The 27,878-nt window shown below is 39.6% G+C and overlaps 5 protein-coding genes across 18 annotated transcripts; 1 reads left to right on the top strand and 4 right to left on the bottom strand.

The window, feature by feature from the left end:
• Positions 1-91: 91 nt before the first annotated feature.
• LOC104827060 (macrophage migration inhibitory factor homolog) lies at positions 92-1,814 on the bottom strand. Of its 2 annotated transcripts, XM_010560084.2 has the most exons (4): positions 1,621-1,814; positions 776-976; positions 598-680; positions 92-312 (listed from the first exon to the last, which is right to left on the bottom strand). In XM_010560084.2, exons 1-3 carry the CDS (start codon positions 1,729-1,731, stop codon positions 624-626), a joined length of 369 nt encoding a protein of 122 aa, XP_010558386.1. In that variant the 5' UTR covers positions 1,732-1,814; the 3' UTR covers positions 92-312; positions 598-623. The 2 variants fall into 2 exon arrangements, with proteins under 2 accessions (XP_010558386.1, XP_010558387.1); XM_010560085.2 differs by lacking the exon at positions 598-680 and having other exon boundaries at positions 1,621-1,809.
• Positions 1,815-1,897: 83 nt separating this feature from the next.
• Positions 1,898-5,441, top strand: LOC104827059 (cation/H(+) antiporter 27). Its single transcript, XM_010560083.2, has 6 exons — positions 1,898-2,628; positions 2,723-3,244; positions 3,329-3,826; positions 3,898-4,293; positions 4,418-4,885; positions 5,066-5,441. Exons 1-6 carry the CDS (start codon positions 2,404-2,406, stop codon positions 5,279-5,281), a joined length of 2,325 nt encoding a protein of 774 aa, XP_010558385.1. The 5' UTR covers positions 1,898-2,403; the 3' UTR covers positions 5,282-5,441.
• An 848-nt stretch (positions 5,442-6,289) lies between these two features.
• Positions 6,290-11,508, bottom strand: LOC104827062 (probable protein phosphatase 2C 65). 7 transcript variants are annotated; one of them, XM_019204094.1, is made up of 8 exons: positions 11,004-11,086; positions 10,886-10,932; positions 10,341-10,387; positions 9,537-9,688; positions 8,407-8,697; positions 7,821-7,938; positions 6,952-7,175; positions 6,290-6,785 (listed from the first exon to the last, which is right to left on the bottom strand). In XM_019204094.1, exons 3-8 carry the CDS (start codon positions 10,360-10,362, stop codon positions 6,480-6,482), a joined length of 1,113 nt encoding a protein of 370 aa, XP_019059639.1. In that variant the 5' UTR covers positions 10,363-10,387; positions 10,886-10,932; positions 11,004-11,086; the 3' UTR covers positions 6,290-6,479. The 7 variants fall into 7 exon arrangements, with proteins under 7 accessions (XP_019059639.1, XP_019059638.1, XP_010558396.1 ...); XM_019204093.1 differs by having other exon boundaries at positions 9,537-9,732; positions 11,004-11,073; XM_010560094.1 differs by lacking the exons at positions 10,886-10,932; positions 11,004-11,086 and adding an exon at positions 11,446-11,508 and having other exon boundaries at positions 9,537-9,661.
• LOC104827061 (F-box/LRR-repeat protein 3-like) lies at positions 10,342-15,399 on the bottom strand. Of its 4 annotated transcripts, XR_773870.2 has the most exons (10): positions 14,656-15,398; positions 14,194-14,325; positions 13,813-13,917; positions 13,140-13,536; positions 12,887-13,016; positions 12,285-12,579; positions 11,913-12,164; positions 11,732-11,809; positions 11,446-11,508; positions 10,342-10,387 (listed from the first exon to the last, which is right to left on the bottom strand). XR_773870.2 is itself a non-coding variant. In XM_010560087.2 (9 exons), exons 1-8 carry the CDS (start codon positions 15,292-15,294, stop codon positions 11,750-11,752), a joined length of 2,010 nt encoding a protein of 669 aa, XP_010558389.1. In that variant the 5' UTR covers positions 15,295-15,398; the 3' UTR covers positions 11,192-11,508; positions 11,732-11,749. The 4 variants fall into 4 exon arrangements, 3 of the variants coding, with proteins under 3 accessions (XP_010558389.1, XP_010558390.1, XP_010558388.1); XM_010560087.2 differs by lacking the exon at positions 10,342-10,387 and having other exon boundaries at positions 11,192-11,508; XM_010560088.2 differs by lacking the exon at positions 10,342-10,387 and having other exon boundaries at positions 11,192-11,809; positions 13,140-13,485; positions 14,656-15,399.
• Positions 15,400-16,727: 1,328 nt separating this feature from the next.
• On the bottom strand, positions 16,728-26,616 carry LOC104827064 (protein SCAR4). Of its 4 annotated transcripts, none has more exons than XM_010560096.1 (9): positions 24,892-25,216; positions 23,945-24,108; positions 23,617-23,740; positions 23,402-23,528; positions 23,122-23,183; positions 20,201-23,006; positions 20,002-20,088; positions 19,802-19,912; positions 16,728-16,902 (listed from the first exon to the last, which is right to left on the bottom strand). In XM_010560096.1, exons 1-9 carry the CDS (start codon positions 25,044-25,046, stop codon positions 16,849-16,851), a joined length of 3,690 nt encoding a protein of 1,229 aa, XP_010558398.1. In that variant the 5' UTR covers positions 25,047-25,216; the 3' UTR covers positions 16,728-16,848. The 4 variants fall into 4 exon arrangements, with proteins under 4 accessions (XP_010558398.1, XP_010558397.1, XP_019059745.1 ...); XM_010560095.1 differs by having other exon boundaries at positions 23,122-23,186; XM_019204200.1 differs by lacking the exons at positions 23,945-24,108; positions 24,892-25,216 and adding an exon at positions 26,604-26,616 and having other exon boundaries at positions 23,122-23,186.
• Positions 26,617-27,878: the final 1,262 nt, after the last annotated feature.

The following is a 27,878-nucleotide window of genomic DNA, read 5'->3' on the forward strand; positions in this document are numbered from 1 at the left end:
GGGGGGGGGGGGGGGAGAGATTAAGGACCTGGATGCTCTGGAAGGACGATGGACTAAAACTGTAAGTGACCCAAGTTTGATGGAAGGCAGGTAGAGGGTTAATACGGACGACCATAGAGAGCAGTTGAGTAGTCTGGCCAAACACAACCAAGTTCAGGGTTCGATACAATACGAGACATGAGGTTTATAACATATAAAGTAGAATACCTTCTCACAGGCATTCGTTAGAAGGCATGGCAAATAGCTCGTCGCGAATCTAAAGAGAGGTGGCAAGAACTAGAAGGTTGATCCGTTCCAGCCAAAGAAGGAACCCTGTGTGTGGAAGTATAAGAAAAAAGAAAAGCACTCGGCCGATCAGAAAGCTGTGGAAAACCGTAAACCCAATCTCAGACCAAAGGATACACAATCGGATTGCTAATTGTGAGGTATACATACACTACACTGCAAATTGACAAGAGGGACCCGAAAATAACCATAAGTCAAAACCTGACTACTTGTGAGATTCAGAACAATCACCCCGTGTTTACATCTGCATTTGATCTGATAGCTTGTTTGGTTTGGCGTGAACATTAATTAGATCGTTCATGATGAACTTACACAAAGAGTTTGTTTCTATTGGTGACCTAGTAGTGCTGATGTAAAGCGTGCAAACATTGTGCATATTCTTGACTTTGATGGGCCTAGACAAACATGGACAGCGTAATGAGAAGAAGCACAAACACACGCATAATGACCCATGTGACCAAGGGCAAAATAAGTTTAAGACAGAACTTACCTTAGTGTCATAAAACTTGAGGAAGAAACGAGATTTGGGCACGGACAGCTTATTCTCCAGAATGGCAGAAATTGCAGCGCTTAGTTTCTTGTTCACATCTGGGTTTAGGCCACCAATAGATACCAGCTCACCATAAGCTGCAGGTTGCTCGGTTCCACCAAATGCCACAGGCACTGAGCCCTTCAGCACAATCATCACATACTGCGTGCACATTAAGAGCAAAAAGCAAATCAAATAGACGAATAGTCCATGGTAACACCACACAAGGACTTCCAATCAAATGGTACAGAAAAAGAACTAAAAAAAACAAGCAAATTTATAGAAAGACCAAGCTATATGAAGTACCAAAACTAGAATAGATGCTGGTCAGAGAAGATAATTACCAGAATTTATCTAACAAATGACAACCATTTTCAATGAAGTCGAAAATATGATCAAATCCGATGCATTAGAGGCATGAGATTCAAAATGTTTTTGGGTGAGATATTATTAGCATGTCTAAGACGCCTTTTGAAACCTAGTTTGCTATCCAAAGACCAATATCCACAAATTAAAAAAGGGAACACTACTTGAAGTACAAATCACCAGCAGAAAACAACTTAGGGTTCACAATTTCTGCGAATGAAAATACTTGAGATCTCCTATCATTACCTAGGGAAAAACGATTAGCTAAACAACCAACAAAACCTCGTACACCGCATAATAAGAGAAAATGCTGAACAGAAAACAAAAACGACAGATAAATCCACCAGAGCAAGGTCCAGAATCAATCATCGGAAAAGGAACAAAAAATTACAAGTTCAATTTCGAGTTCGAGAGGGGGAGAGAGAGAGAGAGAGTATTACGTTCTCAGGCTTGCCGATGATCTTGGCGACGGAGGAGGTAGCTTCGGAGAGAATGGAAGACGTATCGACGCCATCAAGGCTGACGTTGGTTGAGATGTTCAGGCACGGCATTTCACCTTCTTTCTCCCCCTCTTCTTCTTCCAGAAAGATCCAAAGATTCTCTCTCTACTGCTCTCCGTTACTCCAATTCGAGGGTGAGGTGCAAGGCAGAGAGAGAAAACTCTTTCAAATTCCCTTTTTGCCCTCATTCTGAGGCCCAATAAACATAGACCCAATATCAGAGGCCATTTTAACTTGGAAAGCTTGGGTTGGGACGCTAAATAAAACCGCATATCGTTGACTCTTCGTTGACCACTCGTATGATAGTAAATGCATCGTATATTACAATTTCAACAAGAAATTACACGATTGTGAAAAATAACTTTCTGGGCATTCATAGTATTACAGGCTATGGTAGCAAAAAGGAGAAGAAAAGATATCCCCATATATACATACACATATATATGTGTGTATGTATGTATGTATGTATGCAGCTCTAACCGTGCAGTAAAATAAGGAAGTGGGCATTCAAACAATTAAACTAGGTTAAATTTGGTGGCCATAATCATTAAAACCACTGTATGGAGAGGGGGAGGAGAAAGAGGCAAACTCAGGCCACTGGTGAGAAAAGCTCAGGAACCTGAAATGAAGGCAGACCAGACCTCTTAAGAGAGAAAGGGGGATTAAAAATAGAAGTACATATAAGGAAAAGGGAAAAGGAGGAGGAGAAACAAAAGGGGAAAGATGGAGAAAGGGACAAGCTTTGTGGTAAGGAACAACACAACAGTAGAATGGGTGTGCGAAGAATGGATGGGAACATCATCAATATGGATTACCCGTGGAGACGACCCCACCAAATTCGCCATTCCTCTCCTCCTCCTTCAGATCTCCTTCGTCTCCTCCTTCTCTTCCTTCCTTCAGTATCTTCTCCGACCTTTCGGGAACTTTGCCTTTCTAACTCAGACTCTGGTCGGTATAGCTTTCTATCTGTTTCAACAGCCCCAGTTTAGGCATGTTCTTACCAAATGTCACAACTTTTTTTTTTCAAAAAAAAAAAAAACAGGGTGGGATCTTACTAGGGCCATCTGGGTTGGCGAGGAACAAGCAGTTCGAGTCGAAGGTTTACTACACGAGAAGCCTCTTCATCATCGAGAACTACGAGGAGATATGCTTCCTGTTCATATCATTCGTCACGACGGCTCAGCTAGACACGGGGATGATAAAGAGAGGAGGGAAGCTGGCCTTCATCAATGGCATCTGTCTCTTTATGCTGTCGTTTACAGCTGCAAATATCACGGCATACATGGCGGCAAACGTGATAGGAGTCAGAGTGGCGAAACTGACAGCAAAGGGAATACACAGAATGCTGGTTGTGGAGTCGACATTGTACTTCCAGGGGGCTTACACTGTCCTGTCGGATCTCAAGATGTTGAACACTGAGCCTGGCCGCTTAGCTCTTTCCTCCATGATGGTTCACAACTGCTTCGCCTGGGCCTTTTACATGTTCCTCCTTTCCTTGAATTCTATCAAGCGTTCCATCGATTTCGATTATAACGTCCCGATCCTTTGGTTGGTGATCCCCAAGGTAAATGATAACCATTACCTACATATATATACATGTATTATATCCACGAATCAAATCGACGTTGATACAAAAAAAATGATGCAGATAGCGATGATAGTGGGGATAGTATGGGGGTGTCGGCCAATACTGGAATGGATGGCGAGGAAAACACCAGAAGGACAGATGATAAAGGGGACGTACGTGTGCATGATAGTGCTGATGTTACTCGTTTCAACGCTGTGGGCGGAATACGTAGGGCTTCCGTTCTTCATAGGATCAGTGGTGATGGGTCTTTCCACTCCGAAAAGGCCTGTTCTTGCCTCTGTCCTCTCCGACAAGATCGGCTGTTTCGTATGGGCTGTCCTCATGCCTTGTAACACCATCGGCATCGGTCAAAAGGTCGATTTCTCCTCTTTCTCGACTAGAGAGGCTTTGGTCACGGAGCTGATGCTAATGATAATCCGTACCGCCAAGTTTTTAGCCATTGTGGGTCCTTCCTTTTACCACAAAGTTCCTTTGCCGCATGCCGTCATCGCTGGCTTTATCGTCAACATCCAAGGCATCTACGACGTCCAGATCTACAAACAGAACTTGAATTACAAGGTCATCTCTTCATTAGCTGCTTTACCCTCGTCTTTTTTTTGGGGGTAACATAACTTATTTTTTTGTTGCAGAGAATAACAAATGAAGCTTTCAGCATATTGGTGCTCTCCACGATGCTTAGCTCGACCATCATAATAGCAACGGTGAGAAAAATGTATGACTCTATGAACAAACGCAGCCCTTACAAGAGAAGACGGGTTCAGAATGGAAGGGCAGGAGCTCCTCTGAGGATCCTCGCCTGTTTCCGCAACAGAGATGTGGTCCCTTCCGTTCTCAACGTCCTGGAACTCTCTCGGCCAGTGAAAGGGCCTCCTCCTCTTTCGGCCTTCACCCTCAACCTGGAGGAGCTTCACAACCACTGTGTCCCTCTTCTCATCCATCATGGCCTCCACAACTTTCCCTATCTCATCCCCAACCGTAGAGACCAGATCGTCAAGGCCTTCCGCAACTACGAGCGCCTCTCCCACGTACCCACCTATATATATATATATATATGTGTGTGTCTTGGAATATCATATCATATATAATCATCAAAATCCAAGATTCACAACCTATTTCAAGTAATAATACTCTTTTGTCTACTGTTACCAGGAAACTGTATGCATAGAGTGCTTCACTTCAATGGCTCCGCGTAAGACAATGCACGATGATGTGTGCGCGATTGCGTACAACAATGAGACGGATCTCGTGATCATGACATTGGACCGCGAAGCTGAAACATGGGAGAGGCTGTTGTGTCGGAACATCTTAGAGAACTCACCCTGTTCCGTGGCTATACACATGGACCGAGGGAGACTTCCGGATTTCAGATTCGTCCCCATCAAGACACTCAGCATCAAGATCTGTGCCTTATTCCTCGGCGGACCTGACGACCGTGAAATGCTAGCCTATGCCACTCGCCTCTCCTACCATCCGAGCGTAAAACTTCTAGTCCTGAGACTCGTCGACTACATAGGTCTTTCTCCGCTGAGGGATCTCGAAGAGACAAAACTCGACATGAGATCCATCAACCTATTCTGCAAGGAGAACGCAGACAGAGAGAACATCACCTACAAAGAGGTACCCCCACAGGAAAATTTTAGATTCCCATACATAGACTTACTGGTATATGGTAAAGGGTCCTCCTATTTACATAAACGTGAATTGTTTTCCACTTTTTATTCTATAGTCTCTTGAATGATGAGTTCGGTTCTAACAAAACCAACTAAAGAGTTTGATGAAATTGGTCTGAAACTTAAGGCAAGGACAGAGGAGAACTCCGAACTGATGAATATGCTGAGAGAGGAGGGAGATGAGTACGACCTGATAATGGTCGGAATCAGACACGAAGAGGGTCTGCAGCTGTTGAAGGGATTATCGACGTGGAGCGAAATGGAGGAGTTGGGTGTAATCGGAGACTTGGTGGTCTCCAGGGATCTCAAGCTCACGGCCTCTGTTATAGCTGTTCATCAATAAGCTCAATCACTCCTTTCATTTGTGGATTTTTGTACAGTCTCTCCTTTAGATGTGTTTCTGTGTGAACTGTCGCTGTATATTCTGCGAAAAAATACAACGTGAGTTTCTTCAAGAACAAACACTGGACACAAGATCTAGTGTCGAGAGTTACAACCACTTGAACAAAAAAGAAGCCAGCAACTTTTCGGTTGCTTGTACCGAAAGGAACAAGCTCCGTGTTCTGCAACTCCCTCTTTCTCTTGGGGTTTTGAAAGGAATTTTGTTACTTCCCCCAGAGGGAAAAAAAGGCTTATTGGTTTCTGTTTCTTACAAGACAAGTTCGTGTGTTGGGTCTTGTCTGCTTCGTTCCCAGATAGGGAGAGAATAGAGTAGAACACACAAAGGATCTTCGATGAATTGCAGAGCTGAATTTCCGTCGCAGAATCACCTGGATGGAGACATATACAGCAGAAGATGGTACACATACTTCTACTTCTTGTCTAACAATATATTTACATTATACCCAAAAACACAAACAAAAACAAAAAATCTTGTGAAAGTACCTTGTCACCATCGTTCACTCTCTTCTTCTTCTTCAGCCTTGATCTGATTTTCTGCAATCTTTGGTATTGCTTTATCGGCCATGTTTGGCGATGAAACTGGAAGATTCGTGCATTTTCGCAGATTTTGCTGTGTATTCGTCCATCATATCCTCCACCATCACAAAACCGAATGATCATCCTGTCCCATCCCCACGATTATCAGCACGTAGACTGTTCTCGCTTCGAAGAGGCTCCTAGGGTTTCCCCTGAGAAATTGAAGTGCTCGCCATTTCGGCTCGTTGCAAACGGCAGAGCATGATCGGTTGATTTGTCTCATTTGGGATGAAATGCGCGGCGCTTTGTAGGGGACCCAAAAAAGCCTTCACGCGCTGCTCTAGAGCGTCCATCCCACGCTCCCCCCTCTCTCTCTCTCTCCTTTCTAAACAATGCACTCCAAAACGCCGCGAATAACATTTTTGTCATTCAATATCTCTAAGCAAGTAAGATTTTATAACATTTTCCTGGATACAACTTTGAACATCAAAACAACATACATAAATATAGTCAACGGTAATAAAAGAAAAGGAGCCATACAGTTCAGTTGTCGAGAACCAGAAGCTGACTTTTTTTTTTCTTTTTTACACACCACCACACTGCACAAGACGACTCTCACTTTCTTAGACACCCACAACGGTTCCGGACCCGCGTCGACTCAGACGCCGTTTCGAGTTGACTCGGACCATGACGGAGTCGGTCGCTCCAAGAGACGAGGAGGTCTTGCTGGATGTTGATCTAAAAGAGCCACTTACGGGACGGTGGTTAAGGAAGAGGACGACCACGGCACAGTCGTCGGCTCTGGAGATTGGGTATTTAATCCTCCAAGCCCGAGTGGCTCTTTCGACCACTCTCTCTGCCGCCTTTGCTCTCTCCTTTGTTGAAGCTACTGTCTTTACCACCTCTTCGTTCGTCAATACATCCCATATCTGTCAGTTCAACCAACCAACCAATCCACACTCTTTTCAGTATTGGCTTTGTCCTGTTTCTCCATTACAAAGTTAGTTCTTACATGGCTTTGAGCAAGTGGTTTACGCTTATGATCCTTTTGGACAAACTGGCTGGAACACAACATATAAGAAAAATGTAGCTTACCCCGTCGGTTGCAAGGACCACAAACTCGTCATCAGAGGTGACCCGTCTGAAAAAGACATCGGGAATGGAGAGAAGGCCATAGTCCTTGAGGCAGAAATCGCCAAAGGCCCTGGACATGGCGAGTCCAGGGCAATCATCGTCCGGCATCCACACTCTGTACACCTCGGGTTCCTCCTCCATCGCAAACACTCTTCCTTTACACGCCTTTATTCTTTCGGCTTCCCCTGCAAAAGAGAATTCATTATTATGCACACATCAACTTACTTGAATCAATGGCTCCACAGGAAGTATATGTAGTGGTTAGTGAGGTAGAGTAGTCCAAATGATTCACCATCCAAACAACCAAAGCACTTGCTTTTGCTTATTCTACTTTGTTACTGCTAATCCGCACGTCTCATCAAATCATTCTACGAAAAACGAAATGCATTGCACAATCTAGAACCTTCTCCAGCCTAAATAGCCGTTTAAATCTTGTTTCTGTGCAGTGGAATGCAACCTACACCACCTGTATAATACTTGGTGGACATGATGTTTTATATATGTAAGGTCCATATGATCTTTTGATAGAATAGGTCCGCTTAAATCCTTTTAGGAACCATGCCATCTGTTTTTCTATGAATATAGTACCTGAGGGTTTTCTTTAACCTTGATGAATTGAAAATTTTGATACAAAAGTCTACTTCCACATAAATCATGTAAAATTCTGGGTCTTAGCCTCGTGATATACTCTGATTCAACAAGAAACAATCTCAAAATATCAAATAATTTATAAGATATTACACCTACTTGAGGGTCCCCGATAAAAATCTAAATGGTCTGCCATAAAGCTAGTTTTTCTTGGACTATTTATTTTCTGGAGTAAAACAAACCTGGGACACGGGGTTTCAGGTCAACTGTGAGCTGAACGGCCTGGAGCTGGCTCTTCCCGCCTCGGGTGCAAAGAATTGCCCGGGAATCTCCCAAGTTAGCAATCACCAAGCTGTCTCCCTAAAAATAGGTTTAAAGGGTATAACAAATTTATAGAAAGAAACTTCGGAATTATCATATAGAGAACCAAATTGTATATGTAAACATGAATACCAAAATTCCAGCAGAAGATGTTTTCTTTCTAATGAGTCCTACATCACTCACTGTACAGAATAACAAGGGGCAAGAAAAACGGACAGCATTCATGAATAACACAATATGATATATCTCAAAAACTTGTTTTAAGTGAAAAATACCCATACAATTTTCATTTTAAAGAAAACCCAATCCAGAGACTTCAAACAATGGAGTTCATCATAAATTCATGCCATAACCTATGCCAATATATTCCAAAAGAAAAGAAAGAGATTTTTTTACCTAACTCTGTATAATTCGTGCAAACTATCTAGAGAAGAATGTTCAGAAAAGGATAGATAAAGTTTGCGAGTTTGGCACAGAGAAAAAGAAGGTTCAAGTCTGATAATCTACCCGTTTAATAATTGTAACAGCAGTTGTACCGCTGCAGAAACTCTCATACGGCGATTGAACACCAATCTCATCATCTACGTACTTGAAGGATTTAGTGAGAACAGCCTTGAACTCATGGAATAGCTCCTCGTGATTCTGGAAACTAATATCGATGATAGATCTCGACGATCTGATTGCAGAATGTAACATTGATGGCAAATTTTCACGTACATGACGAGCAATCTTGTGCCCCATGGGACCATGGCCGTCAAATACACCGCAAAAGATCATATCTTCCAATCCAGCAAAATTCTGAGTCACACTTAAAAAGTAAATCTATTGAATGAAAAATGCTAAACAAGTAGACAGGAAGATGAAAATTATTTGCAAGAAGAACAGACAACCCAGAAAGATGCTTAGTGGTGACACAATAGAGATCAAGCAAGGAAAGATACTCCACTCACTCCATTGTGGTTTGAGCAGCAGTAGAATTAAGTTACAAAATTATAACAAGTATGAAGGCATTTGAGTCGTTTCCGTTGAAATTTTAAGTGCTTTCGGACATCATCATCATCAACATCGCCTTAATCCTAAGTTTATTTGGGGTTGACCGCATGAATTCGTTGTTTCCACTCATTCCGATTTTGAGTCATTCCTAATGACTCGTTCTCACGTAAGTTTAGGTCTACCATTCTCTTTTCTCTTCATCACATTCCTATACTCTCCACTTTTCAGACATGGCAAATTAAAAATACTGAATAAATTTAAAGAGTTACTTTAGTCATCAATTGGTGGCTTATTCTAAAACAAAATTCATGTAGTTTCTACCTGATGATATTTTGCATATTATTCATTATTCTTTTACAATACCTACAAAAAATTCTAATTTTGATTTATTTTTTAAAAACAATTATTGACCAGCGCCATTTTCCTACATATTGATCAATTCTATAGTAAAAGATAAAATCTGTCCTTTTTCGGGCAATCCAACCAACCATCAGCTCTAGCGGTTAAATCCCTCAAGTGCTAGCAATTAGATTAAGAAACAAGCAACCAGAACCTGCAACCTACTTATGGTTCCCATTAAATGGCACGACCATATCCACCACTTCAAAGGCAGAGGAGAAAACCATAAGTACATAAAAACATACCTCCCAGACCGTCATTGCGTCTTGGTTTATCCCCTTTTTCCCTTGTTGGATGGCCATGGAGATGTGTTCTGATGATCCACGAGACCTTATAACAGCTCCATCGTCTGTTTTCCTGACTTCATCCTCTTCACCAACATACTCATTGTTATTATCTGTTTCGTCCCCCACAACAATCCCTCTAAATTCAATGTTCTTACTGCAACAGGTTCCCATTTGGATAACAAAAGAATCAATTGGTACAAGATAAGAAACACCAGCACAAATATCTATAAAGGTGTCTTAATTTCACAGGAAAATGGGACCAGACAGAGGCAGAAACAAGGGCTTATGGAAGAAGTATCCCCTGGAACACATAGCAGGAGAAACCAAACCAATTACTAACAAGATGCCTTCGTTTCCCCAGAAAAGGAAACCAGAAATTTGCAGACAGAGGGGTTTTCCAGGAACATGGGACCCATGGTGAGGCCTTTTGAGGAAAAAAGCAAGTCAAAGAAAGAGAGAGGAGGGAAATAAGAACAGGCAAGCATGAAAGAAGAATGATTGCTAAATCAAATGACAGACTATAATGGAGAAAAAGGTATGTGACCTTGTTGAAGTCAAATAATACGTATAATAGAAAAGAATGATGTGTTCTTGTCTAAGTCAAAAGGGTTTTCAGAACAACAATAGAAGTGTATGAAAAAAAAAAATAAGACAGAAAGGACAGCGCATGATTCAGTTTATTTTTCTCCATATATGCCGTCCAAAAATAGTTTGGAAAATCTTGACAGGCATCTCACAGAATTAGACAGATGGAAAAATTACCTGTCCAAAAATAGTTCTTCATTATCCACTTCACAAACCCGCTTCTCCTGCACCATAAATTCAAGATTTACTAAGATCATCCATATCGCTGTATTTGGGCAATGGAAGATATTTCCCATGTTTCTAAAAGTCGGGAACTTTGAATCATTCTTTCAACTTTTGTGAATATCTTACTTTATACTAATTGTCAGATAGAAGCATGCCCTAACACCTCTTTAGACAATTGAGGGTTACAACCAAGACGTGAAGATCTATAAAAAGTAACATAATCAAATCTGAATAAAATTCTTAAGACTGGAATTGTTTTTTTTTTTTTACTTAAAGTCTTAAACGCTGGATATTGAACCTGGTGGTAAGGACTAAAATTCTCATCCCCACCCTCAACCACTGAGATAAACCATAATCTCCAAACAAACCAAGCACACATCAAACCACATTAAAAATCTATTTAAAACAGGAAACGGCCCAAGAAAGGAGGTTAATGTGAACTTAATCTAGTTCAGAGAAAAAGCCTTAGGTTTAGCATGAACTGTGGTGATCACAACCTTCAAAACAAACAAATCTGGCATGGACGCCCTTGAGCAAAAGTGCTCTGTAAACAGAAGATGACATGAGAATAGAGCAGAAGAATGTGCCCAATTGGCTGATTCATGGCACAAGCACCTCTGTGTGCGTAGGCTTGGATTCTTTGAAGGTCTCGAAGAAATGCAGAGAACCATTAACTCAATAACCCAATCTCTGATGCTGTACAAAAAATTCTAAAAAAACATTATCAAGGACACAAGTAGAACAGGCTTGCATATTCCAATCACATCTAGCAAAAATACATTCAACAAAACTGCCACCAACAATAACAGAAACATTTATACAATTAGATCACATAATTCATTACAGAGAACATAGAAAGAGACAACAAGGAAACAAGATAACGTGCCCATACATGTCCAGGCAAGAAGGCCATACAAAGAGAATGTGAAAGCAACGAGATTTCCATTTCCATCTATTCCTCTTATACAGTAAATGGAATCTCAACACAAACAGAAAATTTATATAAAAAAATCCTACAACATTTTCTTTTTGCTCTCTGAAGGGAAAGTACTGTTACCTATTGGCTGAACGAAACTATCCAGAACTAACAGTATGGGATCCAATCGTTCATTTCTGCCACCTGTTAAAGTGACATTCAAAGAACAGATCATCAATCAAACAAATTGCTCCAGTCTCAAACAACCTTGGTATTTCAGCATCCATCTTCATTACGACAAAGCCCCTCTCTCTCACTGTGTTCTTCAACCCGAACTTCCAACTAATATTTGAGAGTTAAAAACAAAAATCCAGCATCATCTTTTTTTTTCCTCTCTTCCTCTCTCTCATAGAGACTAATGTCTCACCTTCTTCTAGAATCATATTTATTCTAAAGGCGCATAATCTTCCAGCTGCAGTTTCCAGTACTTTGGATCCAACTCTTCCTGTTTTCATTTTTCATCAAAATACCCATAATATTAATATATATATATATATATATATATATATATATATAGATTGTGTCTCTGTGTGTGTGTGTGTGTTTACCTGAGGGGTTTGGTCTTTCCAGAGAAAGGCACAGCCACGGGCTTCCATGTGATAAATGAGTTGCAGAGGAAGCAGAGTTTTGAAAGAGGAGTGGAGCTTGAGTTTCCTCAGAGCTCCCAATGCCAACAGAGACGCTGTTAAGCCACTCGGGGTCAAGCCACTCGACTGCACCACCGCTACGTTCTGCAGACAACCGATGTTCCCCAGCGACATCAGCCCCACATCCGTCACTCCCGTCTCTGACACGCTTATCTGCCACCACCGTCCCAACCAACCATTAGACAGCCGATGATATACCAGAAGATGTCTAAAACATTTCTTCAATGCCTGACCAGAAGACAAGACAAAACAGTAATGAACCTTTTTTTTTACCTGTTTGAGACATGGGGAGAAGTGAGCCAGTGTAAGCATGGCGGAATCATTGATGTTCTGACACTTCTTCACGTCGAGCTTAGCAAGACGCTTGCAACCAACAGCAACGGCAGCCACTCCCATAGAGGTAACAAGGGGGCATCCTCGGCACTCTAATGTGTTTAGCCGTGAGCATTTGGACAGTGACACCAAGGATTTATCTGTGATGTCTTTGCAGTACGATATGTTGATGGTCTCAAGATTGGAGCAGCCTCTGGCTATTGATGAAACTCCTACATCTGTTATCCCAGCTGACCTGGAAATGATGCAAAAGGAAACAAACTATGACATGAATATTTAAGCCATACCATACCAAACCACTTGCATGATTTACCTTGATATGAAAAGGAAAAAAATCCAAGCATTGATAGAGATATAGAATGACGTAGGGAAAAACCAAAAATGATAAGTACTCAATGAAAACACCAATTAGGAGGGTATACGATTCTCGTTTAATTTTTCAGATAAAAAAAATGCATATCTGGTGTGTGAATTAGAAGAGAAAATTTTTTCAAACGGTTCTGTACCAAGATACAAAAAGCTCTGGAATCAGAGTGACAAACCTGTAGAGATCAAGTTCACGAAGGTCTGAGCAGGCTGTGCCAACATATGAGAGCCCTTTGTCTGTTATATTAAGACAAATTCCCACCTTCAACGATGAAAGACTAAGACAACCAGATATGGACTTCAATCCTGCACCATGCCGAGGACAAGAAAATGTTAAATACATGAAGAAAAGTTACAGAAGCATGTGTAAGCCATATACGACCAAATTGAGAATTTTCATCTCTTAAATATGAGGAGAAAGAGAGAAACCTTCTTCATCGATTTCGTTATCTGTCAAGTCCAGTTTCTTGAGAAATCGACACTTCTGCCCAATCAACACGAAGGCGTCTCTAGGAACAAGAGAACAAGATTCCATCTTCAGAGAGATGAGACTGGGACATGAATTTGCGATTTGGGCAATCGAAACACCAGTCAGTTTCCGGCAACACGTGATGTCAAGTTTTCTTAGGCCTTTCTGTTTCATCACTAGGGAAGAGAGATCTTCATCCGTCACGCCTAGGCATTTGCTTAAGCTGAGCTCTTTCAGAGCCTTGCACAAAATGCCAATGGCCTTCAGCCCATCAGAAGTAATGGAACAACCATCCAGTGTGATCGACTGCAAAGATGAGGTTTTCTTCAAGCAATTGGCAAAATCTGATGATATGACCTGGATCAGCAAATAAAACTCATATATAAGGCACCGTTGCGGCAGCGGTCAGTAAACCGGTCTTCAACCATCGTGACGGTTTAACAACGAGAGCTACCACCCACTGTCACAACTTCCAATCAGTGTTAATGCAGCTCTGTGTTACTTAACCCGGATATAAGCTATAACAATGGTGGTGGCCGTGCCCACCATCAAACCAAGTTTGATTGAGGCAATGCGAGAGAACAGAGCGAGTAAAACTAGTTTTTGGAGATTATGATCAGATGAGGAACTTACAGAAGAACCATGTGCCAGCACGAGTTGCTGCAAACATCCTGCCGCACTCAGGAGGGAGGTTAAGCCCCTGTGAGTTAGATTCTGACAGCTTGACACATCAAGCTTCTGCATAACACAAAATTTTCAGTTAGTGTTAGTGAACATCTCGGTATTGTTATTGGACAGGTGATTTCCAGGATTCCAGACATTAGCTGCTTTCTCTGAAGCTCAGTGGTAAGTAAGGGCTGTGAACTTGTACATGTTATTAACTCGGTATGAATTCCTCACATATGCAGATATTTGGTAGCGTTTATTCAAGTGTAGTGATGGACAAGTGAAAAAGACATAAAAAAAACAACATCAATTGGTTATGGACTACAAGTTACTTGGAGAAGATGCTACCTTCAATGACTTGCATTCATGTTCGTGTCTGAGTGACGAAAGGCTATCATCATCTATCCCAAAGCACCCTTCTAGAAGAAGCTCTTCAAGGTGTTGCAATTTCAGAATATCATCTAAACACTTGCCCGTTATCTGCAGAGACAGTACAAGAAATCAGTTAATTTCCCGCTAGAGAGAAAGAAACATTTGATGTTTTCTCCAGGAAATTAGAAATTTCCAGACTAAAATGCAAGACTAAAACGTTGTCCGTTATCTGTAGCAGAAGTTATTGATGTTTGAGACCAAGAAAATGACAAGAGTTGATCGTAGGATAATCGAACATGAAAAAAATCAAGTGTCCAGTTTTGCAAAAGAATTCAACTTGAACCTAAATATAATCTTCATCGAAATTTTGCTATGCAGATTTTCTCCAAGAAATTCAGGAAGGAAAACGTGTTGCCGGAAATCAATTCCAGAAATTACCGGCAAGTAAGAGAGGTCTAAGCTTCGAAGTCCCTTGCATTTGAGGGCGAGCAACCCAGCGCCCAAATCTCCGACGCCGACACACCATTTCAAGCCAACCAAACTCAGTTTCCGACAGCCGACGGCGATGCACCCGATTCCCATGTCCGTCAGCAATTTGCACCTTCCCAGCCTAAGCCGCTCCAAGTTCCTCGCCTCCGCCACCACCGCCGCGGCCGCGTCCCTCATCTCCGTCGCGTTTGAAAGGTCGATCTCCACCAAATTCACGCATTTCACGGCCACGCTCAGCAGCCCCGCCGCCGAGAACGCCCCCGACCGCGACAGGTCCAGGGACCGGAGCGCCGGACCGCAAAAGTCGGCGATGGCGCGAAGCGCGTTATCGGTGACACGCGGGCAGAAGGTGAGATCGAGGTGGGAGGAGTTCGGGTACCGGGTCAGGACCCGAGGGAGAAACTCCGACCGGAGCGGTTTCAGGGTTCTCCGGTTCTTGGATTCGACATGGTAGAACCACTTGCAGGTTAGCGAGAAGGATTTAAGATCGACTGGGTTCTGAGCGATGAGGTCCAAGATTATGAACACAAGTTCCTCGGAGAGAAGGTCGAAAGGGTTAAAGGGTTGGATCTGCTTCTGCTTCTTCATGGAGAATAATTTTCCGCTAGGGTTTTGTGGAAGATCGGAGGGGGAGAGAGGGATGGAAGAGGAGAGAGCTTCGAAATCTTGGGGCAGAGAAGGTAGTTTCTTCTCTTTATACGGATTTAAAAAGCAACCGTTAACAAGAGCAGTGGGCATCAGAGGAAGAAAAGCGAATGACAAATGATCTGTCGAATTACGAAATTACCCTCACTCTCATTTTTTCCATTTTTCTTTTCTCATCTTTTGCACGTAGCTTTGTTTTCAATTGATTTTCAAATACTAAAAAGAACCGTTATTTTTTAGATACATGATAAGGTATTCGGTATAACGGAGTAATCATGATATAGATTTTAGAATATAGATATATATGATCAAAACATACATCAGAGAATCTCTCTGATGGGGGGCATTTTTGTAAATGGCAAAGAGGAGCAGAGTGTGGGGTCAAAAGCTCCGTACGGGGGGAGGACAGAGAGGGGAAGGAAGGGCAAAAGGGTCAGAGAGAGAAGTCGCAATCTGAAAATTAGGTAATGGGATCGTCATATATGGTGGAGTAAAGATGCGAGGAAGGACAGATCCGCGTGCGGACAGTACGAGCAGAGCACCATTGACCATGTCGTTTTCTGTTTTTTTTTTTTAACCTCAAACCCGTTTTTATAATTTAAATTTAAATTAAAACCCTGTGTTTTTATTTAATTTTATATATTTATTTCGTTAAAAAATGATAGTGTAACCATCCATCCATCCATCCATCCCGTACCAGAAGTCGTTCGCACGGAAATATAGGTGTACGAAGAAGCGCTTTACAAAAGTCAAAATGAAAAATTATAAACAAATGCAAAATCAGGGTATATATTTTTATTCGCTTCGTTTTTAATATAATTTATATGTAGACTTTGGAGCAAAATTGGGAATGAAGACGGAATCCAATCATAATAATATGCAATCCAAGGTGTGACCGTACGTATAGTAAGACTCGAGGAAGAAGGCATCGAGGGTGGTAGTCTTTGTTTTGTTATTTAGAAATGACGAAATTGCCCTTAGCGTAAGTTTGGGAATTTGGAAAGGAAATGGTCAGAGAAGGTTGGCGGAAGAAGGGATACGTGTCATGCTGCGCCTTTCGTCGGCCTCCGTACGGATTCTTTGAGATTGTACCCTCGTTTTTTTTTTATGACCAACCAAGGTAAATTCTATGGAGTTCATATTTTATTTTATTCTTCTCAACTTGTTGGGGACCGGTGATTAATTAATTTATGGCTGTGCGTACGGATGATTTATATATATATATATATATATATAACCGTGTGTGCTGTTTGTCTCTATCTCCTGTAGATGTCACGCTTTTCTCCTCCTCAGAGACGCAGGGCATCATAAGGAAAGTTAACACACGCTTTCAACGTTCATAAAAAAGAGCATATAACTCTGTAAAACAATCTGGCTAACGCGACGTAACTACCCACTAGATCAAACCGTTAATTCTCTGCTTATGCAATGTGTGTATATATACATATACACGTGTATACAATATATATATATATATAGATTTTTATTTTATTTTTTTCAAGCATCACTCCAGCTGTCCGAATCGTTGTCATCGTCACTCCCTGCCATCGCCTGTCTCACACCAAAAAAAAAAAAAAAAAACCCATCAGTTTATTGGGGTATTTATTTACTTTTCTAAATAATATTATGGATATCTAAATATTAATTGTGGAACCATATAGTATAGGAAGATGTATAAGATGTTGGGGGTTATAAATGTAATTGATTAATTTAACAAGCATAAATACGTTGAACCCACTTTTTGCTGGTGAGATGTCCATTACTCTTTGTCTGAATGGCAACCATTATTAACCTTATGTTCTGTCTTCCATTTCATATCCCCAAACACATTCTTAATCTCAGCCAGACCACACCTTCACTTTTCTACCTTTTTTTTTATTTTTATCTATATATATATCCCATTCCTATTTAATCTACCAGATCCCTATTTTTCTTATATATAACATTTTTTTATTATTTTGTGTATATATATGATTCAACTGTATTTTTGTAACAATTAATATTTTATTATTTCATATTTACTAAAACTTCAAAAATCTATTAAATGTCTCGATTTTTTCAGTTTGCCCATATAATGAAATTTATCAAATGAAAGACATATATGATAATGGGATTAAATTATTTCGATAATTATTCGGTTTGGTTTTTTCAGTTCTATAAAAAAAAATATACTATTCGATTATTATATCATTGGTTCAATTTAGTTTTGATTTTTATTAAGAAAAAATTATATTTTTTAGAATTTTTTTAAATTTGATTCGATTCAATTTACATATTTCATATCCGTTTGTTTTTGAGGCCACGCCTCTTGTGGCTTTTGTAGATGGGATACATTTTTATTCCATGATATGTTGCTTCATAGGCTGTTCAAGATTTCCCCATCATCTCTTTAATGATGACATCCATGTTACTTTCCATTACCATTCGGTTCATGTTGTTGTTTGTTTGTTTGTTTTTTTTTTAATTCATGACCAAAACACCACACATACAAAAAAAAGTGTCTGATAGGTTATTAGTTGATTAGGACACTAGCTAGCTAGCTACAACATGATCCTTAATCAATGAATTATAATATCCCCAAGTCCCGATGTTTGACAAGTGAATCTCATTATTAGTGATAATTACCCATAAATGTATACCAATTTCAATTAATTTTTTTTTTAAACACGACCCTAAAAAGCTTCAATACTACACTCAAAATAAGTACCAGCATTCATTCAGACTTCAGAGGTCCTGAACTCCTCTCCATATTGGATTTGGATATCTATCATTTTAATTAACTCCGAGTACATTTGTCATTTCATATCCCATATTCATCTTCATATATATATATATATTGATAAAACAATATTATCATCAATAATTTATTGAAATTTAATAGGGATAAAATTGGAAATTATTGTAAAAAAATGTCTTGAAAATGTAGAATGACAAATATTTTAAAATATAAAAAATAATATAAACCTACGAATATTTTAAAACGGAGTAATACATATAATAGAAAAAAGAGATTGTAGAGATGTCGGGTCAAGATGTTAGGTCGCACGGAAGCTGAAGTTGTATCATTTATATTCTGTTGTCGGCCATCTACATGGAGACATCCATTAATAATATATATGCTCCTCATTTTCATGCATTAATTACTTCATTTATTTAAAATTTTAAATAATATTCAGTTATTTTTCCCAACATATATTAATATCTACATCGAAGCGTATTGTTGCATATAAAGCTTCTACACGTAGTTTTTATACATGACAACTAAAATTATAACATACATACATATATATGTTCTTGTATATATGTTTAGATTTTAGGGCTTTATAAAAAAAATATTTAGATTTTAGGGATAAACATTGAAGGAGAAATAGACAAAAGGAGTTGAACGGTCAAAAATATACAAGCCACGTGCGGCGGACCTACCACCGTCGCAGTCGTTGTGGTCCCCACCACCACGGTGGAGCCACGGCCTCCTGTCTCTCTCTTCTTGATAATAATTTTCCCTTTTCACATTATATGATTCCCTTTTGTTCTTTTCCGTTACTTAATTCCTGTTTATACACAGATTAATCTCACTTATTGTCAGCAATAAATAATATATAGTTCAAATTTTGAAAATTATAGATCTTAAAAATCACGTGTCTTATTGGATAATAGAAGCACACTCACTCTATATTTTTTCAACAATGCACCGAAATTCAAACTAATTTTGGGATCGAACTCAATCATACGATTTAAATTATATATATCCTTCTCAAATTTAATGTTAGAACTCAAGACGGGACAAATGCTTTGTACCATCATTTCATCGGTTGAATTATCCAAATCTAGGTCATTCTACTATGTGTTGTTTTGTCTAATATGGTATGGACAATTGGATTACATATCCTTTTATTTGGTATATCATTTATTAACATTCGTATTGGTAATATAATCTCTTAGTTATTTTCGACATTAAAAGTATTAGAGAACGTATTTCGTTAGTTTGGTTTACCTCGGTTCGGTTCAATGTGTTTTCTTATTTCCAGTTTATGTACTTTACATTTCCGCCTTTATTTTTTCCATTAGAGCTGAACAGTATATATAGTAGTTTTCATTCATTTTTGAAAATAAGAGAGAAAATTGTCTCAATCTGTTTCGTTCTCTCTCTGCCAAATTCAAATGGTATCAGAGCGAATCATGATTCAGTTTTTCAATTTCTCTTCTCGATCTCTTTTTTGATTGTTCCTGATTTCTGATGACGGATTCCGAAGTTCATCTCTCTGATCATGAGCGATCGAGCTCTCGATCTTCGTCTCCACCTTTGGATCCTTATGCTAATCCTTTGTTTTTGCATCCTAGCGATTCTTCGTCTCTTGTTTTGGCTACTGAAAAGCTTCTCGGTGAAGAAAATTATAATCTCTGGTCTAGATCGAATATTAAAGCTAGAGAGAGACAGAGAGAGAGAGACCTGGCGAAGTGAGTCGGCTTTCTCCAATATGGCAGCAATCCTCAAGTTGGTAACGGGAACTCCCTGAACGTTGGGCCTGAGCATGGCATTTGCTGGTCTCAGATTGAATGACTGCAAAACAAAAACACACACACAAAACTTGTAAAACTGCAGTGTATACCAAAATCTGCAAACACAAAGGGGAGGGTAAGACGTCTAACCTTGCTCCGTATTATCTCCAGCAATGAATCTTGTTCATTCATTCTAGGTCCAAGTGGTGGCCGAGGCCGTTCAGATGCCTTTCTCAACTGTAAGAGAAAGATTCATATATATATATATATATGTATATATATATAAGATAGAGAGAACCCAGTCATATATGGACATATACATAGACTTGTGAATATTTAGAGTAATTACCATGCTTCTATCGATGGTAACAACTATGCTACCAAAAGAAGTCTCGTGTCCCATAAGATTTTCTGTTAATGGATTCTCATTCAAGTTCAAGCCTTGAAAAGTCTGTGAAGGCTTAAATGCATCCAAAGTTTTGGCTGCTCCTTTAGGCCCATGCTGCGCAATCTCAGATTTCTCGTCGACGTTTCCTCTTGAACTCTCCCCAAAGTGCTCAATTTCCGGAGTTTCAGACCCCACAGCCTGCAGTGTAGCTTCATTTGCATGAACATGAATGTTGTGGCTTTCACCAACTGCAAGTGATGCTACTGAGGAAAATAGTGCCTCAGACATTCTAATTGATCCATTTGGTGTATCTTTTTCACCTGCATGAACGGAGGAGACATTGAATTTTCCACCGGCTGGGAATGAAGGGAACAATTCCTTGTTCGCATTTCTTGTTTTGGCCACCATAGTATCCTCATTATTCGATGCGGCTTTCAGTGTATATTCTTCCACATGAATGCGGGCACTGCTATTCCCACTGTCTTCGAGTGACACTACCGAAGGAAATGGTTCCCCAGACATTTTAATCAAATCAATTAGCTTCCCTATCCACCATTGTGTTGGAGGAAGAGGTGGAAGCGGAGGTGTATCGAATGGCCTAGCTTGAGTTTCCTCATAGAGGGACACACTGCAATGAGGAGCAGCTTCGGAGAAAATGTCCAAGAAATTTTCCTCATCAGCGTGATCCATGGAATGATCATCCAATGATGTGGAACTTTTTTTATCCGCAGAGTGAAGAGCTTCCAGTTCAGTAAACCCTGAAGGCAGAGCATGTCCGCTGTTCTGCAAGTGACTGGTATGACTCGAAGAATCTGTGTCTGACTCTAGAGAGCCGTCTGAGCCTACCATTGCTGGTTTTACTGAAGACAACCCATGAAGATCAACAGATACGTCATGAGCAGTTGCATGAGAAGGAAGAGACTCTGCTGATGTTGTGATTGGATCTATCGGTACATTTCCTAAAGGACTATCTTTCCCTTGATCCCGTGACCATGGACAATACTCTGAAGAATGGTGTTCTTGAGTAACCAAACGATTCGTCTGCTGGTAACAGATCGAATCCGAAAGATCAGATATTCTTAAGCCTGTTTCGTGCATGGTTTGCAAGGTTTCAAGAGCTATATCACTCAGCCCTGCTTTATTGTGATCAGCATCACTGGAAAAACTAGCTTCACAGCTGAGAGTATCAGTGTTATCCTTAGATATCATTCCCTTGCAGTCACTATCATCTGAAACCATAGACACTGTCTGCCTATCCTCCTGTTCAGAATCTGAAGGTCTTTTAGCCAGATCAGGGTTGCCAGAAGGTGAAATGAGATCGAACATTTTAGTGTTCATGGAATATCGACTTTCTGAGTTGGTTTCATCGTCTTCGGATATAGTCTCGTCATGCGCAATAGAAACCAGAGACAAGTCTTCAAAGCCATTGGCTACACCAAGATCCTGAGTTGGAAGAACCTTATCCAAGTCCAATGCCATTGGTGTTTCTTTTGAATTGCTTTCAGTTACTAGAAGGGAAACATCAACTTCAGAAGAAACACTCTCGGGCTTCAGAATCTCCATCTCTTGATCGAGTAGGGAAGTGAACTGATCATCCATTAGAACACTGAATGATACCACTGATTCAGTCTCCATACCGAAAACATTTTCAATATTACAATCATCAGTGTAATTTGTAAGAAGAACTGCAGCCCTGGTTTCTTCTGCTTCTGATGGTGCTTGAGGAAGCTCCGACAGATACTCCTCATGAGCCTCAGGAGGAGTACTAAGCATAGCACCTCTTCCAAGTTCAGGGACTGAAGAAGTTTCAGGCGGGTTCATCCCAAATTCATCAGCTTTTAATTTCTCAGAACCAAGCTGCAAGTAACTTTGAGTATCCCGAATCAGATTTTGAGGATTCTCATAAGCAGACAAATTGAGAAGTGTTTCTTCGAGCTCTGGAGTCCCCATGTCTGCTGAAGTTTTACTCACTGAAGGTTGTACGAATGACAAATCTTCTGTTCCAGCAGATCCTTCAGTGTTAGACAATTTACTTTCAGGAGAAGAGCTTGAGAAATCAGCATGTAAACTCTTAGATTCTTCTTCCTCCAAGGAGTGGTGCAAGATGTCGAAAAACCATGCTAGTACCTTCGTTTCAGACTCATGTGCATCAAGATATGTGTGATGCTCTCCAACTCCCAAATGTCCTACATCACTAGGCTCGTCGGCACTCTCTGTTTCTGTTTTTTTTGTCCCCATGTAAACAGGGATATCTGTATAAGTGTTCCCTGTGCTTGTCAATTCCAGAGAATGACCAACTTCCAAACAAATATCTGGCTCTACCTCTTGATTGGTCAAAGGTTTCTCTTTATTCGTACTTTTCCGAGGAGTAAAAGGAATTTCAACTCCGGCATCAGCAATATGTTGAGGCTCCATCTCCAAGTCTTGTCCAGTGTTTCCACTGTTGGAATTAACCGTAGATGTTGTTGCTAAGACTTCTTGTACATTGCTTACTTTAACTTCAGTTACAATAGCCTGACATAACTTGTCTAACTCCCCCGTTTCACTCGCATTGTAATTTTTTAGTGTATGGAAACTCAACTTTGAATGAGATCTAGGAGCAGTTTCATGGTCTGGCGGAGGACTCTTGACGAGTTTCTCCATGTAACTTCTCCCGGAGCTTGAGTTAATTGGAGATCCATTCAATTGTCTTCTCTTCAGTTTCACTTGAAATTGGGGATCTCTATTTCTGATCTCGACATGCTCCCTCGAGAAAAGCTGATGCAATCTGCGCAATACATAAAGTATCCAGTGTTAACGATCACATATTAGGTCATGCGAACTTTGGACAAGGACTCGGCAAATAAAAAACGCATGCTTAAACATAAAACTTGAATGCTCACTTCGCATGTGATATAAGTCCAGCCTCAGGTGTCTCCTCATCCATCCCCCGTGATCCTTTCTTCTGCTTTGAAAAGTTTTGATATTACACGAGAAAAGGTGTAGGCAACAAAATAAAACCTCAATAGAACATAATCTCATGACTCAGGAGATGGACGCTCCTATTGCAAGGACCGATAAAACTAAAGGTACTGAGACCCAAGTGTAAATCCGACTTGGATGGTAAATGGTGGAATCACAGTGAATTATAGACAAGATCAGAGAACTACATTACATGATTACCTTCACTTTTTGATATTTTTTTACAATCCGGATATTTGATGTTGGCAGTTCAGACACTGATTGTGCTTTAAACAAAGATGGATCAGAATAACGCTTAAAGCATGACCCTGTCCCTGCAACATCAAACCTGAAAAAGGATGTTAAATGTTAAAAATAGCGATGTAAGTGTCCTTGTGATGAAAGTTTCTGAAATAGCCATGAACTACAGAATGTACTTGTCAAGAAGGAAGAGACGTGGTGGGCCACGACATTCTTCATATGAATCCATTATACAACGAGGCAAATCGCCACGTGTGATCAGGTTTCCTTCTGTTTGCAGATAAGGATGCCAATCCAGTCCTGAAACAGAATATGCATTACCATTATATAACTTTCAGTTAAGTGATCAAGTTACTTATTATTCGATAGGATAAATACTATCTCTAGACACTATCAACCCCCCAAATCTGGATTCCATGTGAAAAATCTCCGAGGTCATAATCAATTTGATGCAGACGTATATTCAAAGTCATGTAAATGTGCAACTACGGCCAGTTGTCTAACCTGGACCAGAAAATAACAACGAATGATCAGTTTGAGACAGAACAGATTTCTCAACCAATGGAAACTCTGCTTCAAGTTGTTGGAGACGTATCATTACACCATGGCCTCGTGCTGCGGTTGTCATTAGTTCTTCATGGAGACAATGGAATATCTCAGCAGCGAACCTTATGAGAAAACATGGAGACAAAAGAAAAGATAGATGTGTAAGTTGCTTTCTGGATACTGGTTAGTATGAGCGATCAAAGCAGAAGTAGGAATGGAGCCGGTCAACTGGACAGTTCAAGCAGATTCTCGGATCAGAAAAAGAGTTAAAAATGGCGTTCACATGTACGTTACTCATAATGTTCCTTGCCCCGGATTCCCGAAATCTACCAATAACCCTCAAACAAGGCAATGGAGTTTTCACCATCACAGGAAGGCCTCATGTTCAAACCCAACACGAGAATATATATATATATATAAGAGTCAGAGGAAAACGGATTCTCGGATCAACTTATAATTTAAAACCTCAAGTACAACGAGTAAGGCAATCTTTTCGATCAAGTCAAATCATCGACTTCAACTCTACAGGGATATAAAGCTGACATTTCAAAAGATACCTCCAAGGCTCTAACCCTATCGCATTAAAGCTTGACCTAATTTTGGGGTCAAAGCAATTGGACACTTGAGTTCCAGTTCTCGAATCAGTGTATCACTCCGTCACCGGATAAGAGCGAGACGAACAAATATCCAAACCTAAACCCCTGTTCGCCGCAGTAAAAAGCAAAGAAACGAAAACGGAAAGTCCCAAATTCGTTGGTGACCAAACAGTTACGCATTCAAGTAACGGGGAATTTAGAACAAAAAGAATCGAGCTCACGTTCTCCATTCTCCTAGACTCAACGATACGTCACGGGACAAGAATTCGAGTTGAAAATGAAGACGAAAAAGGAGAGAGGAAGACTAACTCGGCGAGGTCACCAAGCTGCCGCAAGACGCCGACGAGTCCAGCCATGGCGATGCCTTCGAGCAGAGATTCGTGGTCATCCCTGTTTGCGGCTTCGTACAGCTTCGTGTCCGCCAAGCCATACTCGTTTCTTATCTGGTATCTCGTCAGCGGCATTATACTCCTCGCTCTCGAATTGAATCGCTAAACCCCGAATCTCTGTCAGATTCGACTATCTTTTGACTTCGTCTCCACCATTGCAGAGCACCAGAAACTCTCCTACGAACCGCCAAATAGTCAGAGAAAAAAGGAAACAGAGAGAGAGGAACGAGAAACCATTTTTTTTCTTTTTTGCCGTCTGAGAGAGTCGATAATAAATAATTTATTAGTGTTCGAGACCGAGGGGCAACAGAAGGGTTAGATATGCAACGGTTCGAATATTTTCATCAAACGGTCGAGATGAGCCCTGTTATCGTGCAGGTTGCTGCACCTGATCATAACTAATGTTGCTGTAACTGCAAATATGAAATACTTGTGATCTACGGCAAAATCGGTGAACGTGAGTTTGTTATAACCGTTGATTGTATTATGATACTGCTTATCAGACCAGACCCGGTACGCTTAACCGATATCTGATAAACCGGACCATCTAAACCAAAATGTTTTCATATCTTATGACCTGAATTTATGATCGTCCCACCACATTCTGGATGGTTTTTGTTCGTAATTGTTGTTTAGAAATGGACAGACGTTGCTTAGAATCATAAATATAATTATTTTGTGTATAATTATTGTATATTCAAGCGGGTGCGGTTGAGAATTGTTGAACCTCCTTTGATAGTTACTACTATCCTCTCTATTTTTTTATTCACATGTTATATTCAAATTGAATTCTGAAAACCAAAAAAATAACCAACCAAATTTTTATAAATTTTGTTTTTCTAACATCTTGAAAAACACTTTAATAGCAGATTTTTAAATAGGGGATAGATAAGCGCGTATACACATACATAATTCCAATGGTTATTTTACAAATTGCTCTTTTTTAAGAAACAAAAAATAACGAGAGGGAACTTAGGGCTTCCAAGCAAAGATTGTATGATTAGGAATATAATATATATATCACCTAATTGTAATAATTCGTATGTCGACGTGGCAAAGTTCTTGCTTCTGGGCCTCATTAGGATTTCGGATGCCCTAATTGACCCAATTGTTTTTTTTTTTTGTTTTTTTTTTTTTTGGCAAAATGGTAAAGAATAAGCGTGGCGCTTCGATTGATGGGACGAGAGGCTTCCACGTGTCGTAAGGGGGCATATCATATGGGCCAAATCAGGCCCAGAAACTGTAGAATGGTTCTCATAATGTTTGGTGGGCTTTTCTGTCGTTTTATTATATGAAGCCCATATACGAATCGAGATGGGGGTATTTATATAATTTTGCAAGTCTTTTTTCACATTATTAGACCGACTGGTCAGTGTTGAGTTGAGTGCAGTGGTGGTCATCATGTTTCATGTATAATCTTCTTCCTCGAATTTTGGAAATTCCGGTTTCCGTAACCATACCCAGATAGGTCCTAATTTGATATTGTTCTTCAGACAAGATTTTAAACTGAAAATATTTTTTTTGTACGACCAAATCTGGATTCCATGTGAAAAATCTCCGAGGTCATAATCAATTTGATGCAGACGTATATTCAAAGTCATGTAAATGTGCAACTACGGCCAGTTGTCTAACCTGGACCAGAAAATAACAAAACAAATATTAAATCAATTAAACCTAATTTGGATAGTTAAACCGGTGAAATACACAAAAAGTCTGTCTTGTCCCGAATTCGAGTCTCAAAGTTCACATGATTTAGTAATCGGTTTCGAAATTAGTGTGAGTCCCAAACAAAATAAAATATTAAATCAATTGATACAGATCAATATGTATATATATAGAGAGAGAATTTGCTATTTTCCAGGACTACATGTACATAGGCTTGATTGGGGTATTTATTTACTTTTCTAAATAATATTATGGATATCTAAATATTAATTGTGGAACCATATAGTATAGGAAGATGTATAAGATGTTGGGGGTTATAAATGTAATTGATTAATTTAACAAGCATAAATACGTTGAACCCACTTTTTGCTGGTGAGATGTCCATTACTCTTTGTCTGAATGGCAACCATTATTAACCTTATGTTCTGTCTTCCATTTCATATCCCCAAACACATTCTTAATCTCAGCCAGACCACACCTTCACTTTTCTACCTTTTTTTTTATTTTTATCTATATATATATCCCATTCCTATTTAATCTACCAGATCCCTATTTTTCTTATATATAACATTTTTTTATTATTTTGTGTATATATATGATTCAACTGTATTTTTGTAACAATTAATATTTTATTATTTCATATTTACTAAAACTTCAAAAATCTATTAAATGTCTCGATTTTTTCAGTTTGCCCATATAATGAAATTTATCAAATGAAAGACATATATGATAATGGGATTAAATTATTTCGATAATTATTCGGTTTGGTTTTTTCAGTTCTATAAAAAAAAATATACTATTCGATTATTATATCATTGGTTCAATTTAGTTTTGATTTTTATTAAGAAAAAATTATATTTTTTAGAATTTTTTTAAATTTGATTCGATTCAATTTACATATTTCATATCCGTTTGTTTTTGAGGCCACGCCTCTTGTGGCTTTTGTAGATGGGATACATTTTTATTCCATGATATGTTGCTTCATAGGCTGTTCAAGATTTCCCCATCATCTCTTTAATGATGACATCCATGTTACTTTCCATTACCATTCGGTTCATGTTGTTGTTTGTTTGTTTGTTTTTTTTTTAATTCATGACCAAAACACCACACATACAAAAAAAAGTGTCTGATAGGTTATTAGTTGATTAGGACACTAGCTAGCTAGCTACAACATGATCCTTAATCAATGAATTATAATATCCCCAAGTCCCGATGTTTGACAAGTGAATCTCATTATTAGTG

The sequence above is a fragment of the Tarenaya hassleriana genome, unplaced genomic scaffold, assembly GCF_000463585.1.
Source record: "Tarenaya hassleriana unplaced genomic scaffold, ASM46358v1 Cleome5, whole genome shotgun sequence".
In the NCBI taxonomy this organism is placed as follows: domain Eukaryota; kingdom Viridiplantae; phylum Streptophyta; class Magnoliopsida; order Brassicales; family Cleomaceae; genus Tarenaya; species Tarenaya hassleriana.